Below are 16,198 nucleotides of genomic sequence, written 5' to 3' on the forward strand. Positions count from 1 at the left end.
TTTCTATAATGGAAATTTTAATTAACTGGAAAGTAGCCTAAAAATTTCAAGAACAAAAGGGCAAGTAAATACATCTCAGATTCTATTGTGGGAGATTAGTGGGGTTTAGTTTAAGACTTTGTGAAGACATACTTAAGTTACTGTGTTACAATTGGTTGTTTGGAAGCTTGAACAGAGTTTAAATTACTTCGAGGTATCAGGTTAGGCTCATATGCCTAGGGGCTGATGCACAAAGAACATAAATGCTGTAATATTGGCAGATTCTTTTTCAGAAGTTCTTTAGAAAATATCCCTAAACAGTGTTACTTTCTGCTAGATCCTTTACTGCAGTGCTCCAACAAGGTATGTGGGTAGCTTTAAAACAGGTTTTCTGGTAAAATTCAAGTTCAGTTTTGATTTCATGAAATATAAATGCCAAGAAATGTATCTAGGATGTTTTGTTTAAATCTCGTTTAAGCTTATAGTGTGTTATTTGTATATGTGTATGATGGTCACACCTAAAATGATATTGCCACTGAAGAAAGCAGCTCTTTTTGGTGATACAATCCCTTTGCTCATTCATCAGACATATAGGGTTAAGCTATGCAATCTGCACAGTGCCCGTGTAGGGGGCAGGGTGAAGCCGCACCACAGTGGGAGGAGCACTGACAAATTGTACCTCAGATTGCACAGTCTTTCCTGGGACTGCTTAGACTTCATAGTGGCTGAGCAGTCTGAATTACCCACAATAATGGCTCAGTGCATGGGGAGAAGGCAGCCATGACCTAGCCCTCCCTGTTTAATTTGCTTCCCAGAGGAAGCAGGTGATTGACCCCTTGCATGGTTCCCTCTGTGCACTGACATAAGGGCTGATCACAGTCTGGTCCACAATGGCGAGTATTTTTAAGGATGCTCTTTTCACTAACTTCTGCAAGAGTTAAAAACACTAAAGGCTCAGCCTGCAGGGTCAGCAGTTGCTGGCTGTGGACTCTTCCATTTTTCCCCTCACCTCAGCACCCACACAGAGTTAGAGCAGGAAAACGCTGGGTTCTGTGGGCTTGTATTACTTTAGGCTTTAGCCACATCATCTGATTCTGTGGCTCTCCCTTCAGCATTTGGGCATCCAGTACAAGGGACACACATTTTAGAAATGATTTGAGCTGGATGACCCTGGGTGCAAAAAAATTCAGAGGTGCTTGATTTTCCTAAATTACACCCCTGCTCCATACAAACCACTGATACAGGTCCTTTGACACTTGAAGTGAGAATCCGATCCAGAGGTAATTACATTTCCAACTCAAATATTCTGACCTTGGTTTCTTCCAGAAGGTGATTGGAACCAGCTCCCTCTGGGCCAGTTCAGATCTCCTCTAGATGCTCCCAGCACCCCTTTCATAAATTCCTCAACAGTACTGATAAGAGAGGGCTGGCTTGATTGGCACCTACAGTAGGATATTAACATTATCATCCTTCACTCAGTGGCAACCCACAGAGCCATAATGGCCTTTACCAAGTGGAGGAGGACATTCACTCAACCCTGGTAATCTCGTAGACAGCCAGGCCAAGACCATCTGATATATAGGTTGTTGGTTTAGCTCTTTTGTTAGAGGAAGGAGTACTTTTTTCAGCCACATAAGGAAAGTTTCTCTTTCTCCTGAATTGGGCAGTAATACCTGTGAGGGGAGGAGTCTCCATTATTATGAGTTTTCTACCTCCCTGTGGTTTTCCACAACTTGGACCCTGTGTTAATGAGAAAATATAGACTATGGTTTGGCCCATTTCAGTGCTGAATCGCTTGGCCAGCCACAAAACGAAGATCGGCAAACGGATGCGGCTTTTTTGTTCTCAGGTGGCACATAAGGCCTAAGACCTTGTCTTGATAATTGAAGCCTACATTTGTATACTTAGTGCTGTATCCACAGAGAACAAAATCAGTTGACTATAGTATTACAGTAGTAGATGCCAGATGCTCCCACTGCAAATAAAGCCTGTTGACAATATACGTTAATTCGGCAGACTGGCTGTCCTTCTGAGATTGTAAAACTCATGTGAGATTAACATCCTGTCAACATTAAAGGTAAGAGAGGTCACACAGACCCCAGACATTGTAGTTAAAGAGGAGAATTATACATATCATAAGGAGGCTGGTGCTTCCCAAAGATATTTTTTTTAAATGCATTTTCTTCTCAAAAGGCTTAGTGAGACTAGTACATGAGAAACAAAGAGGATTTGCGTGAGACTTCTTGTAAACAGCCTGCTACTTGCCAAACAGAGCTCTCACACTAATCCCACTAATGCCTCACAAAAAAAAAAAAGACATAACAGAATAGCAGTCCTCACATGCAGAGTCCATTTTTAACTATACTTCAGCTCCACCTATGAATTATGTGGTGGATGTGTCTATGTAACTGTGATGCCTTGTTTTGTGTGCACTGCACCTTTAAATTTCTAGGAACTTTGTCTGTGTGTAGCGACAACAGCCATTTAGATCTCAGAGTTGCTGCAGCCTCTTCAGACATCACACTCTCTCTCTCTCTCTCTCTCACACACACACACACAGTTCTCTCCCACAGAGACATTACTTTTGTTCCTCTTTATTGTTATTTTAGATTAAGGAAAACAAAATAATTGAGACTGAAAGTATATAACTGGTCTGTGGGAAAACATGGAAAACTACAAGTTACATATGTGACAGATTTGGAGCTGCCTGTAATAATTTATGAATACTATATCTTGACTGGGTTACGGTAATGTGTAACCTTACCTAGACTGTCAGTCTAGTTTGAGTTAATCCAATGGCAGGATTGTCGGGAAATGCACATGGGCTGAGGTGGGGTGCTGGGTCCTGATATACACTTCTCTACAAACACTAGAGAAAAGACAAGAGCTATTCACTTTGATGCCCTGGCTTGAACACCTGCGGAGCTCACCAAACCGGTTTGTAAATCGAAGCCTAGGAAGAGAGAACTGAAACTTGGATGGATTAAAAAAAAGCGACTCTTTCTCTTTCTGGTGTAGTTATTTTTAGGGAACAGATAGGCCAGATCCCCAGAGATTAAGGGTCTGGGATAAAACTGATCTGGCTAGGACTCCAGGTAAAACTGACATGCATAAACAGACATTTTGTTGTTTTAAAAATCCATTTCTTTAATGCTACGCTTTGTTCTTACTGTTAAGATGAATCTTTGTTTTAAGAAGCCTGTTTTGGGTTACTGGATTCACTGCTGGTCACAAGCTGCTAAAGGGAAGATTTTCAGGACTGACCCCAGTCAGACCTGCCGAGTAAGCACAGTAAATACACAGAATAAGGAACCTTTTGGTCTGATTCAAGAGTGGGAGAACTGTCGAATTCCACCTTGAGAGAGGTGAAGGAATGAGACCTGAGACAGAGAGACCAAAGAAAGGGGGTCAGAAGTGCAGCTAGCCCTGTAACTGTGACAACATTGCTGCAGGATGACAAGTGAAACTTCTGCTTCGCTTCTTCTTTTTACCAGTATAGACTGGTCCTGATCTCAAAACTGAGACCAAACTCATAAAAAAGCAGGCAGGCCAGTTGGGCATTGTTTGCCACTTTTGTCAGCATCCCTGTGCAAACCTGGTGTAGTAAGACAAAAAGAAGAAAGCAACAGTGGGAAAAGAACCCAACCCACAGAAAATAATAATACTCACTTTCAGATGCCACTAGCCTGCATGATGAAGAAAACACTGTTCTGCATCAACTGAAATTAGACACAGCCATTATAACTGAGACCTAAGCTGCACATTGGAAGACAGTTCAAACTGGCAGTGGGGTAGATATGTGGAGCTTCCTCCTTGTTCCAATTAGAATCTAAATGCACTTTACTTAGTCCAAACATTCTGATAATAACAAACATAAACCTCAGCCTAGCTTCAGTCTCTCAGTCCTAGGTCCCATTATCTTCCACCAAGAGAACCACTTCCACTAAATAGAGGCCGACGTCAACAAGCCACAGCTGGTCCAATAAGCCAGCGGGACTCAGTCAGCCTCTCCCTGTAAGGTCCCAACATGTGCTTATAGGGGGAGTGAAAAGGAGAGCTCTGCCACTCTGTTACAGCAGTGAATAATTCAGACAGCTCTATTAAAACACATGGTTGACAAAGTGCCCATCTGTGCTGATCAAATATTATTGCTCTATTATATTGTGAAATATTCATGGGCATTGGTAAGAAATAACATACTTTCCATTTCTTGCAGGAAGTAGTTCCAAGCATGAATACTCTGCTTCTGTTTATGAGTGTTCTAGGTATATCCTTTGCTTCTCCAGTAAGTATGACCCCCCCGCCCCTGCAAGCAACAAACACTATCAGAGTTACCGGTATCATCCAGTGATTTGCATCTTTGTGTATGACAGGTGCTCCATTGGCCCTTATATTAACATAGCTGCCACTGAAATCAATGAGAGTCGGCGATTACAAGGACTTCATGATCTAGTGACAAATGGTCATTCATTCATTACTTAATTGACTGGATTATGCTTCCCTTTTGTACACTGTAGCGAAATTATTATTTATGATTCTGCCTAATACTCTTAAATAACATAACAAATCTGGTGCAGCTTGCAAAATATAAACGGAGCAACTTTTTTTCTTGATCTGATCCTACTGCATCAAAGAGACAGTCTAAAATGATCTGAATTTTTCATTTTTATCTGACTGGCGCACATTTAAAATTTGCATTCATAATGTCTTTTGATGCTTTGTTTTACTAACATCGCCTCTTTGCAAAAATATGTGCATAGCAAATCAATTGATGCTTTTCCCCATCTCTAACTCTACATCAATTTAACTTTCCAATTTTGAAACATAAGCCCGTAATCAAGCTGTTTCCCTGGAGCCAATAGTAGAGTCTGCTGGAGGGAAGAGACTGTGTTACAAATCTGGTCAAAGGCTTACCTGGCCTTGTTACAATATCCGAGTCTTCTACCTGTCTTTTAAAAGGGGCAGGTGTCATAACCTTTTAGCTAAACTATTTCTTTTGAGAGTCTTAGGTATTGTGCAAATTGTACTGCATTTCCTCAGCCCTCAGAAAATGAGACTCAATCCTGCAGTCCTTACCCAGGGAAAGCTGGAAAAGGACAACAGGGTCAGGCTTATGAGGCCAGATGCTGATCTCCGCTACACCGCTGTAAATCTATTTTCACTTTGATTTGAAGCAAAAATAAATAGTTGGTGCTTTCAGTGTGCCTAATGTATTAGTGAAATTGCAAATTATTTCAATTGTTGTCAACAGCATTAGATGTTTTGCTCAGCTGTAAGAGAAGTCCATTTTGCCCATAGCTTAATGCTGGCTACTGCAAGTAAACTGAAGTCACACAGGCTCCAGTTCAGCAAGATGCTGCAAAACACTCAAATGTGTGCTTAAGTCCCATTAAAGTCAGTTGGATTTAAAGACGTTTCAGTATTTTGTTGAACAGGGATGGACTTGCTGAATCAGGGCTAAAGAGAAGATATAGATTGTCACCAAACACTGGTAATTTGGCAGGTGACTATTACATTTCCAACAGAGGAAATGGTAATTAATTTGTATTTTTAAGTGGATTTTTTCTTTAGTGCTCTGGTACTTCAGTACATTAGGTAAGATATCCTATTCCTTCATTGTGCTTTAGCAACATAATATAGTTTGGATTGTGTCCTCTTGACAGATCAAAAGAAGTGTAAATTTGCTTGGAAGTGGCTATGCGGAAAATGTTGCCAATGTTAATGCCATTAATGCAAACAAAGAAATCTTAAGCAATGGCTCTGGAAATGCTGGGAGGAACCAACAGAATGACGAGAATGAAAACAATGGGCACCCAGAAGGAGCAAAATTCAGTAATTATACAAGAGGACCCAATCAAACTGGAGAGGTGTCTGCAACTGATATTAACAATCCCCAGGGGGCTTATAAGGACAAATCCAATAATCAGCCAGCCCCTGAGGACCCTGATAATACCCAGGGAACACAAAACATTGATCAAAATGCTGAGCTCCGCACAGGGAAAGGAATTAACCATCCTCATTTAGACCTACATGTGAACACAAACCACACCAGTGAACAGAATCCATCTGAACATTTGCCAGGGGAAAACAGCGTTTATGGTTCAGCATGGGCAGAAGAGGGATTTGCACCTGAGGATGCAGAGCTCTCCACTGACAAACAAGATGTCATAGAAGCCCACACTGACAGTGGCTTTAACGTAGGGGGAAAGGATGAGGATATGGATAGTAGCCACCATCATTCTGACAGCTGTTCTTTTAACGATGAAGGCATGCAAAGGGTTGATCCAGGTAATGCTGGCGATAGTGGTGACTCTAACTCTAGTCAGCAGGAAGAAAGCAACAGTGACTCTGAGCAACCCACTCCAAAACAGTGCAAGAGTATGCCCAGTGAATCAAAGAGTTCGAGTAAATCTGGTCACGAGAATACTAGTGCCTCCAATGATTCCGTCAGCCATAGTGCCAGTAGTGCCTTCAGCGACCCCAGCGCCTCAAGTGACTCCAGTCATTCCAGTGAATCCAGTGAATCCAGCAGCTCCAGTGAATCCAATGAAACAAGACAGTAGAGTTCAATAAGTCAATAGTGACATTCCAAAGGCATCAGATACCACTCGCCGGCAAAACAGAGAAAAAGGCAACAAACAGCCTACAAACAGGTATCAGTGAAAATAATTCCAATGATTCAAGTAACTAAAACTAAATTGGTAAATGGTAAACAACCACAACTGAAAAGACACCCCTCCAATAGTATCCCCAAATAAGTACTCGCCAAAAGAAAAGGAGGACTAGGGGCACCTTAGAGACTAACCAATTTATTTGAGCATAAGCTTTTGTGAGCTACATTCATAGGAATGCATCTGATGAAGTGAGCGGTAGCTCACGAAAGCTTATGCTCAAATAAATTGGTTAGTCTCTAAGGTGCCACAAGTACTCCTGTTCTTTTTGCGAATACAGACTAACACGGCTGCTACTCTGAAATCTGTCAAATAAGTACTGTAGATCTCTAAAGGACTCTACTTAATTTGCTTTGGTGGTTGCATAATTTCATTCGTGTTAAAGCTTTTCATAATAAAAGAGAATATTATGTTGCATGAACAAGCATATTTGCCTTCCCCATTTGCAGCTTGTAGTTCAAATTCTCTTTTCACTGACACCTGTGCAACCCCAGTGACTTGGGTGTCACTCGGAGATGAATTTGTTTCACATTCAGATCGTTCCAGAATGTTTCAATGACATTGTGTAACTGTGCCTTGTAGCCTAGCACTGCAGAATCTTAGCGTAATTTAATATTTCAAATTTTCTTTACACATTTGTAATTTCTTAATCAGAGCTACAAGAAAGATTGTTGTTTACCATGCTGTGTCAAAGACATTTCCTACTGCTGCCTTGTATCACTGTTATCTGTAATCTGTTCATTCTCTCCAGCTATTTTCAGCCTCATCTATTTACTGTAATACTGTAACTTCCCAGGGTGATGTGCATTAGAAAGAAAGGGGTGGTTTGGCGGAATATGTGAATTTAGCTGGTAGCACCAGTCCAGTCTCTACTGAGTCTATCACATCACAGAAAGCACATGTGGCACTAAGTGATACCCTTGTTGGCATAAAGACCACAACTTTCTCTGCTGTAGTTGGCCCCTATAGGTCATAATTGAGTCATATTAGTGGAGCAATGTTGGCGGGACTGTACTACTGAGGTGGCTGAGGAAGTTTGGTCTCCAACATAATCGTTCTGCATAGTCCTATTACAGATAGTCTTACAAATGATGTTTAACTAAATGTATAGGCAGTTAGATCTTGGAGAAAGGTGTGTTCTTACATTGTCTTGACATTCTTTTTTAGAAGTTGTATTACCAGTAAAATTGGTTTCCTCTAATGGACTCTTGCTGACTAGACAGTTACTTAGGTGCACAGATGCTGTCTTCAGGATATACCCCCACAAAGAAACGGAAATCATTACAAGGTCAGGAAAACCTCACATCCAAGGCTATCAATCTGGCATCTTTACAAACAGCTACCACTGACATCAGTGCGAATTGAGGATGCTCAGCACCTCTGGAAATCAGGCCAGTGGTCCCTGCCCCAAAAGTCTTACAATCTAATTAGACATCAGGCAGACAGTGACTGACAGACAATTTGTGACAGTAACAAACAACAGAGGTAAAAGGCAGGAGGGAAAGAAAAGAGTGAAAGGAACAGGATCACATGGTTACTCAGCTATTGTACATGTACTCCTTGGCAGGTCCATTAAAGTTAATTTGATTATGGTAAATTAACTCATTTCCTGTAGTCATTTCTATAAATGATGGGGGAGATTGTGATTGTCTTATTCACACAGGTGAGCAGTTTTTCATGGGACTTCAGTGAAACTACTCATATGAGTAACTGCTTGTTACATTATTGAACTGGATTTAATTCTATGGCCTATGCTATGTAGGATGTCAGACTTAGATAATCACAACCTTAAAATGCATGAGGCTGTGACAATATATAACAGCTCAGGATCAGCCCCTTATGAATTTGAGTAAGGGGTTCACAATCTGCCCCTATATTTGTACAGACCATCATGAAAAAGGTGAAAGACCCGTAGCATATATTAAAAAAAAATGATTATAATAAACAAACCACCCTCTCTCACTTTCATGAATGCTTGTTTGTTTTTGTTTTTGTTTTCTTTTCTTATTTTTGGAATTGCGGTTTCCTTTCAGAATAGCTCTTGGGTGTGGAAACACAACCATATAACAGAGCCAGTGGATTAAGGCTGTCAAAATGACAATCACTGCCTTCACCTGCCATGAGACACAGAGAACAAAAATTCATTCTTCTTTCACCATGCTACAAAAATAATAATTAAAACTCTACATACAAACTGTGTCCCCAATGGGATACCCTAGATCTAGCTTTCGAAAGCTTTGGCAATTAAAAAAATACCAGGCCACTTCTCTGCCAAGCTTATCAATTCCAGACACTAACCAGCCCATTTATAGCGCTGGCAATAATTTTCAGCCACTGTTCAGGCACCAAACATTGAGATTACTGGAGAGATCAGCTGCCACTAAATAAAGCATGGTGCCCTTTGGGTGTTGCTGACTCCAGTTTCAGAGTAGCAGCAACCTCTGAGAGGCGTGACCCCTCCGCTCTCCCCAGAAAACTAACAGGGTTGGTTTTGGAAAGCAATGATTGACTATGGTTTGGTTTCATATAGCAGTAATCCAGCAAGCTTCATGTTCTTGGGTATTTTTTTTCCCACTTCCCTCCCTAATTTTCTCACTAAAATGTTTCATCAGCAAAAAGACAATGTATTTATAGATAAGAAAACAGAAAAGGAAAAATACAGTTTAAATTCATATATACTGTGGCATGAACATGCCCGGATATTATTTTAAAATATATCTTTATACTTTCTTACGTTTTGCTAGTTTTACATTTATGTTTCCTATTACTAGGATCATTCACCTTAGTAAATCACCAAATGGGGTTTCAAAGGTTGGCAAGTGTTTGGAGAAGAGAAAATGAACTCTCACTATTAATAGGGGAGAATCACTTCTAATTTGAATCTTGTGGTATCTATGTACTACACACTCAAAGGAGGGAGCAGGGTTTGGATTTTTAAAACCACTCAACACTGATCTAACTCTGCTCCCATTAAAGTCAATGTAAGGTATTGTTTTTTTACTTCAGTGGGAACAAAGTTAGGCCATCACCGAGCACTCAAAAATCCCATTCTGTGTTTTTACGATGTCTGTTAACTAATGATGGGCAAGGATATGGTACCAATTTTTATTAGGGATCCCCTTCTGATCTATAATACTTCACATGAATTATCCCATTGTTACTGATGATCTTTTATATTACCCAGGCTTATGCAGTATACCTAATATTTCATCAGTAAATTACTGTTAGATCTGGTGAAGTTAATCATTGTTAATAACATGCACTAACAAATTTAGTCCTCTTTAATGTTTATAAATTCTTTACAAACCGATTCTGATATTCCGCTGATATGTTATTTATGAATATTCACCCAGATAGTTTAGATAAACAATTGTTCACTTAAAAGTTTTTCCACAAACTATTCAATTTAACTATTTGTTATTCATGATAGATCACCTAAATGACATAGTATTGTTTCTGCTCCCTGACTGGTTGACAAACATTTTAAACAGGAGAACAAATAATATTCTTGTTCACATATGAATACTCTTGTCTGCATGCAAATATAATAATACTATTCATAATAAGGGCAGCCAATCCCCAAACACGGGTGTGAAGAAAAATACCACATCATATACAGCTTTGCAAATTGTGAACAACAAGCGACACTAACAACTGTGCAGAATTCAAAGTATTTGTGAAACCTGTTTTGCAGTATTTGGTCAGGTCTAAAAATGAAACCTGCAGGGAAAACTGGAGAAGTAGAATGATGCATTGCACTTCACTATACTAACTTTACTAGGGGTGGTTCCTCTTTCATTTCCTAGCCAAAGAGATACACTTATGGAGCCAAAGGTGTTAAGTGTGACTCCCGCTGCCTCTTAGTGATGTGGAATGTACAATAGGCACTTGGTTGGCATTTACCCCTGGCGTGAATTATGAAAGACAATTACTCGGTTGTTAGTGTGAGTTTAGAATCTCCATACAATTTGCTCTGAGCCCAGAATAAACTGTATCTAAAATGGAAGAGGGTATTTAAGCTCTTAGTTTTTATTTTACATATATCAGTGCTCTCTGCTGGTCTATAACTGATACACTAACGCATAACCCATAGAAACTTGTAGTGATGGAGCTGAGGATACTAATTTTGAATGCTGCTGATGCCACCAATATACAGCTGGCAGCTGTCTATGGTGCATGCATGTTTGTGGCCATGGATCATTGCATACTGTGGGAAGTCTGCTCTTTCTAATGATCGCTTCATCAATGTCTTAGCCATGCTTAAAGGAGAATGCCTCCGATGATAAGGAAATAACTGAGCAACAGGGCATTATTTCTGACCTGGAGGATTTAAGGGGAGACGTTCAAATGCTACAGTGCAAGGAGGAGATCCAAAATCATACCTGGGAGGACTAAGAAGAAACTCTTCATATCAGCTATACACAGTCTCAGAAAGAAGTTTATGCTCTTCTACGTTTCCATTCTGTGTTGCTCATGTATAAGATTTTATATTTCATTCTGCATTGCTCATATATAAGATTTTGCATAGCAATGGGACTGTCAACTCAAACATCCAGATTCAGATTCCAAACCCATCCAAGTTTGGATCAAATAATCAATTGTGCTAAAATTTTTGAAACTTTCACGATTCATGAAAATGTTCCCAAACACCCAGTGGCTAGCTGAATCCACACAAATAACATTTATGGCCAGAGCTGGTGTGATAGTGGGGGGAAAACAGCACCCCAAAACCCACTGAAGAATATTTTCACAAACTAAAAGTGCTGATGGGTATTGTAAGGATAAAGTCATTAATGGTTGTGAGGTGCTTAGTATTAAATTGAGGGGGACAGATACAGAATTAGAACTGATTATTTGTACTGGAAGTGCTTTATTCGTTATTTCCCTGTTTCAAGGTTTCAGTCACCTACGTAGGGAGCAGAAACAGTCCTATGCAACTTAAGTGACCAACACCAACTAATGACTATTGAACAGCAAATAATCTTACCAACATCCCAAAAGTAATACATTTTCTTCCAAACTATTTAGCAAATAGGTATGAACAATTAATACATTTAAAGGAAAATTAGGATGAGTGCACAAACAATTGAGTAACCAAAATAAAAAGACCAAGTTTGTAACAAATATGCTTCATGACAAATAGTTAGAGCAACGTTAAACATGAGGCCACTAGTCACAGTACGCAGAACCTGGTGTTTTGGAACCATACTGTGTCACTGATTTTCATTCAGAACTTGCACTGAAATCAGTAAGGAGATCTGCTTAAGATGGTACAATATTGCCATTCATTTCCAAAAATATTCACAGATTATTTTTTCTCTATTCAACCAGCTCTACCCAGGATCATGCATCTTTTAACTGCAATGCTGTGTGTTGCAGGAGCACTAGCTGTAGGCTTAAAGGAGGGCTCCTCACAAGTTAAAAATGGTCTTGGTTCTGGGAATGATGCCCCAGCAGCACAGTGGTTTGGCGTGTCCCTTGGGTACATGGATATTTCTGTGCTGGCTCATCTCTAGCTCTCACATGAAAAACATTCTTCTATGACATTGTGAGTTTCTCTAACCTATTTTCTTACACTGCTAACTGAATCTGTCAATATAGAGTACGTATAAACACAAAGGCCATACATTTTTCTGTTTTAATGGGTCGTCTTTACTTCCCCACTTCCAAAGAAAAATTCTTTTTCCGAATAAATCATTGTATTAAAATGAATGATTTTGTTGATTAATGATGTTCTCCCCCAACCTATAGACATCTATAAATGGAGTATTTAATGTGTATGTTCAAAGTATTACATGGAACTGGGCTATGTATATTTCCTATACCATTAAAATATGTACAATGATGGTAAATTATATTTATTTTTCATCCCAGTGCTCCTGTTTAGTAGATTTCTTTTTTTGCTATTATTTCAGCTACTGCTAGTACTAAAGCCCAGGTGCAGCCAGTTCAAACAGCTTCTTTCATGTCTGTAATTATTTACAGTTTGGTTCTGAAACTCTCCGTTACGGCTGCTAAATCCATCATAGCTAGGCCATTCTGTACACTATCTATTACAGTAAAAAACCTTGTTTTTATTGGATACCCTTCTACGGGCACTCATCTTCTCCTGCCCTCTTGACGAAAATATGAACATAGATGCTAATCCAGCATGCTGACTATTTACGTGCTTTGCTGGATCATGGCCGAAAAGTAGATGTTTACTTGTAGAAAAATTCTGATTCATCTTTTGACACCAGAAATCTTTTCTTAGTTTTTTTTTAATAGGCTCCTTTATTTATATACAAAAATTGTTTCCCTTCATTATCCCAACATTCCCTGGCTCCAATTCAATTTAACCATGTGCTAAAATGCTTTGCTGAATAGGTACCCCTGAGATGAGCTACCTGGGTCGGTGAGGTGCCTTCAGGGCCAACCAATCCCCACCACCAAAAACTACTTTTTAACATTGCTAGTATTGTACATTTTGGTATTTGCGGAGCAGATTTCATACAAATCCAGTCTCAAATTTTTGCTTCTATGTGGGTTTTTTGTTCGTTTTGTTTTTAAGTTAAAACTGGGAAACCCAATACAAATGTCATTTGACACAATGCTCCCAAACTATTAGAAAGCCACATAATGTAGACTGAAATCTTATTATTAGCTTGATCTCCATTATCTGCCAAATATTTTTGCAGGAAGTTGTTTGCTTTTACATGTAAATTAATGAGCTAAGATATAATTTTTTAAAAGAATTAGGAATATGCAGTTTAGTCCCCAATTCAGCAAAACCCCAAAACCTGTGTTCAAATGTTAAGCATGTTCCTAAGTGCTTTGCTGAATCAAGACCTTAGAGAGGGTTATTCTGCTAATCAATTCTTGGTAGAGAAAGAAAGAGGCAACATATTTATATGGCTTTTATCAAATTAATGCAGCATTTTATACTATAAATAAGAAGACTAGAGACCAAAAAGTGGGACTATGGACTTGTCTACACGATGCAGCAGTGCGCACTAGAAGGGTGTGATTGCTAAAGCACACCAATGCACTGTGCACTAACTGGTCTATGTAGACCCTGATGATGCACACTAATAGTGCATGATAATGGAGTGCACTACTATTTGTGCCAGCAGGGTCCACATGGGCCAGTTTGCACGCAACATGTTGGTGAGCTTTAGAATTCACACCCCTCTAGCGTGCATTGTAGGCACTGTGTAGGCAAGCCCGCAGTGGAGTAGCTGCTGAACTGAAATGGGAAGATTTCTGCCTATCTACTCCTAGAAGATACTGTTAGAGTAGACTGTGGAGGAGCAGTTCCATTAAGCCAACCTCGTGGTACTGAATGAGAAACGAATGGTCTTGCTACACTATGTGCTGAGACCAATTATGTGGAAAATAAAAATTTGTCTCTGAGAATTTTCCATTTTTAACAAAGGGTGGGGAATGTTCAGATGTTCATACAGTTCTACCATCTGGAAACCACAGCAACGACACACTGATTAGCACTCAGAGGCTAAATGGCACATCTCTTGAACGAGTGTTTCATAAAAGGTGAAAAACAGCTGCTATGCCTGGCTTTTTCCCTACTTAAGTCTGCTGAGCTGGCATCAGATAACAGGGTCTGCTTTTGATTTTGTGGGTTTTTCTGGCCTGAGGCTTCCATCAAAACCCAAACCAGCTCTAGCTCTGCTTTGTAATTAAAGTTCATTACAGTAGCACACTGGGTCTCCGCTAGGCTTTGAAATTCATACTTCATTAAGACGAATGGCTAAAGTTTACATTGACAGTCCACTTGGGAGCAGAATATGTATAAATGCACTGGTTTACATGGTGAAACAATCTTGGACACCAGAATGACTAAGAAAGTTCATTTTTGAATAATAATGAACATTTAGATCTGGAGGAAAGGTTGTAACCCAGAGAAAGACCCAAAAGCTGACATTTTCAAAGTTAGGTGTCCAACTCCCATGAAATTTCAAGTTAGGTGCCGAACTTATTAGTTTAGGCTCCTCTGAAAATCCTGGTGTAAATTCTCAAGAGTTTAGGTTTGGAGATGATGAAGAATAAATAAAATTTCTTCTCCTGGATACTAGTATTATGTTTTGAAGCCATATTATCAAACTGGGTCTCTGGTTTTAGGTGCCCAGTTTGACACACCCTGACCTTGACTTTCAGAGCTACCAAGTAACCACAGTTCCCACTGACTTCAAATGGAGTTGGCGTCTGAGATGCAGGCTCTAACTATCCTGCACTAAGGCCTGTTTTTATATCAGAAATAACTCATACCAGTTTTCATAACTTGGTAACTTACACTCCTTCTATACATTAGTAATCATCACCAAGGAACTGATTCTTTAGTCCCACTGTTGCCAAAATGCACAATTTTAGCACCAGTTTTGCGATATTTGCTGTGTTTCTTAAAGCTCCAGCTCCTCGAGGCATGTGATTAGGTGACAATCTCAGCTTTCATTTAAAAAACCTTCTAGTCTTCATGGTTCCAGAGAAAAGCTTGAAAACTTGATCCAAGTACTTAGAAACTCAAAACCCAGAAGGCAAATTAAAAGAACCTAAAATTTATTATAAAAAAAAACAACCGTGATTTTTAAGCCGATCTCATGATCTTCTGGGGGCCCGATTCATGTTTTGTAAATGCTTGGGGTTGCAATACTGTAGTCCTATAATTACTGTAGCAAAATTCCTACTAAAAATAAATGGAAGATTAGCCTGTTTCTCAGGGAATTTGCAAATCAAATGATTAAAATGAAGTTGCCTCATTTAAAACCTTAAAGAGCTTTTCTCTTACTCCGTTAATTCAAACTTTGGCAGCTCCAATTTTTTCCTCATCGTCTACATTCCATTTAATTTTCTTCTTATTAATGCATCAAAGATTTCTTGCCTTTAGTGGAGTTGCTCTACAGTAGAATCTGTCAGTTTTTAAGGAATGAATTAACACTTTAAGTACCAAATGGAAACTGACCCATCTTTTGCTCTACCAATTATGCAAAAGTACTTTAGTCACAACTAGAAGTTCAGTTCTATAATGAAATCAGTCGTGTTGACCCTTTCTGAGGAAAGATTACCTAGAATATCACTGGGGTTTCTTCCCTCAGTTAATCCTTTTTTCCTTGAAATGGGTTTAGATATTAGATAAAGTTCAGCTCCTTACCCAGGAGAATATTGGAATATCCCAAATTTCATTTTGTAATGTGGCCCCTCCTGATTCTTTAATACCACCTAACCATTCCAATCTTCACTAATGATCAGATCATTTGAAGAAAATTTTCCCCTCAGCCTCACCAGATGATCCTTTAACAATATCCAGGGGACCTGTAATGAGTGTACATACTTAGGAGGTTTACAGACATTTACTTTAAAACCCATCCAATTTTGCTTGATGATTAAACCACAACAACGTGGCAATAGTCTGTGCTCGTACTGGCCAGGCCACCTCTGCTTAGTTTTCCACTATTTTGTCAAAAAACAGAAATAGGGAAAACAAATCACAATTTAACTAATATCCCTGCAATTCACTAATATCAAATATTTACAAGCCTTCCAATCCTTGTCCG

General features: G+C 39.3%; 1 protein-coding gene across 1 annotated transcript; it reads left to right on the forward strand.

The window, feature by feature from the left end:
• Positions 1–179: 179 nt before the first annotated feature.
• LOC141985775 (uncharacterized) lies at positions 180–9,132 on the forward strand. Its single transcript, XM_074949969.1, has 3 exons — positions 180–342; positions 4,196–4,264; positions 5,643–9,132. Exons 1-3 carry the CDS (start codon positions 226–228, stop codon positions 6,540–6,542), a joined length of 1,086 nt encoding a protein of 361 aa, XP_074806070.1. The 5' UTR covers positions 180–225; the 3' UTR covers positions 6,543–9,132.
• The last annotated feature ends 7,066 nt before the right edge of the window (positions 9,133–16,198 follow it).

Source organism: Natator depressus, chromosome 4, assembly GCF_965152275.1.
Source record: "Natator depressus isolate rNatDep1 chromosome 4, rNatDep2.hap1, whole genome shotgun sequence".
NCBI classification, from domain to species: Eukaryota; Metazoa; Chordata; order Testudines; family Cheloniidae; genus Natator; species Natator depressus.

Bases quoted from the DNA above. Each gene is read 5' to 3' on its own strand.
- LOC141985775 (XM_074949969.1), top strand. From the start codon at position 226: ATGCACAAAGAACATAAATGCTGTAATATTGGCAGATTCTTTTTCAGA. The intron at 343-4,195 runs GTATGTGGGTAG...CATTTCTTGCAG, and splicing joins TACTGCAGTGCTCCAACAAG to GAAGTAGTTCCAAGCATGAA. The intron at 4,265-5,642 runs GTAAGTATGACC...TCCTCTTGACAG, and splicing joins GTATATCCTTTGCTTCTCCA to ATCAAAAGAAGTGTAAATTT.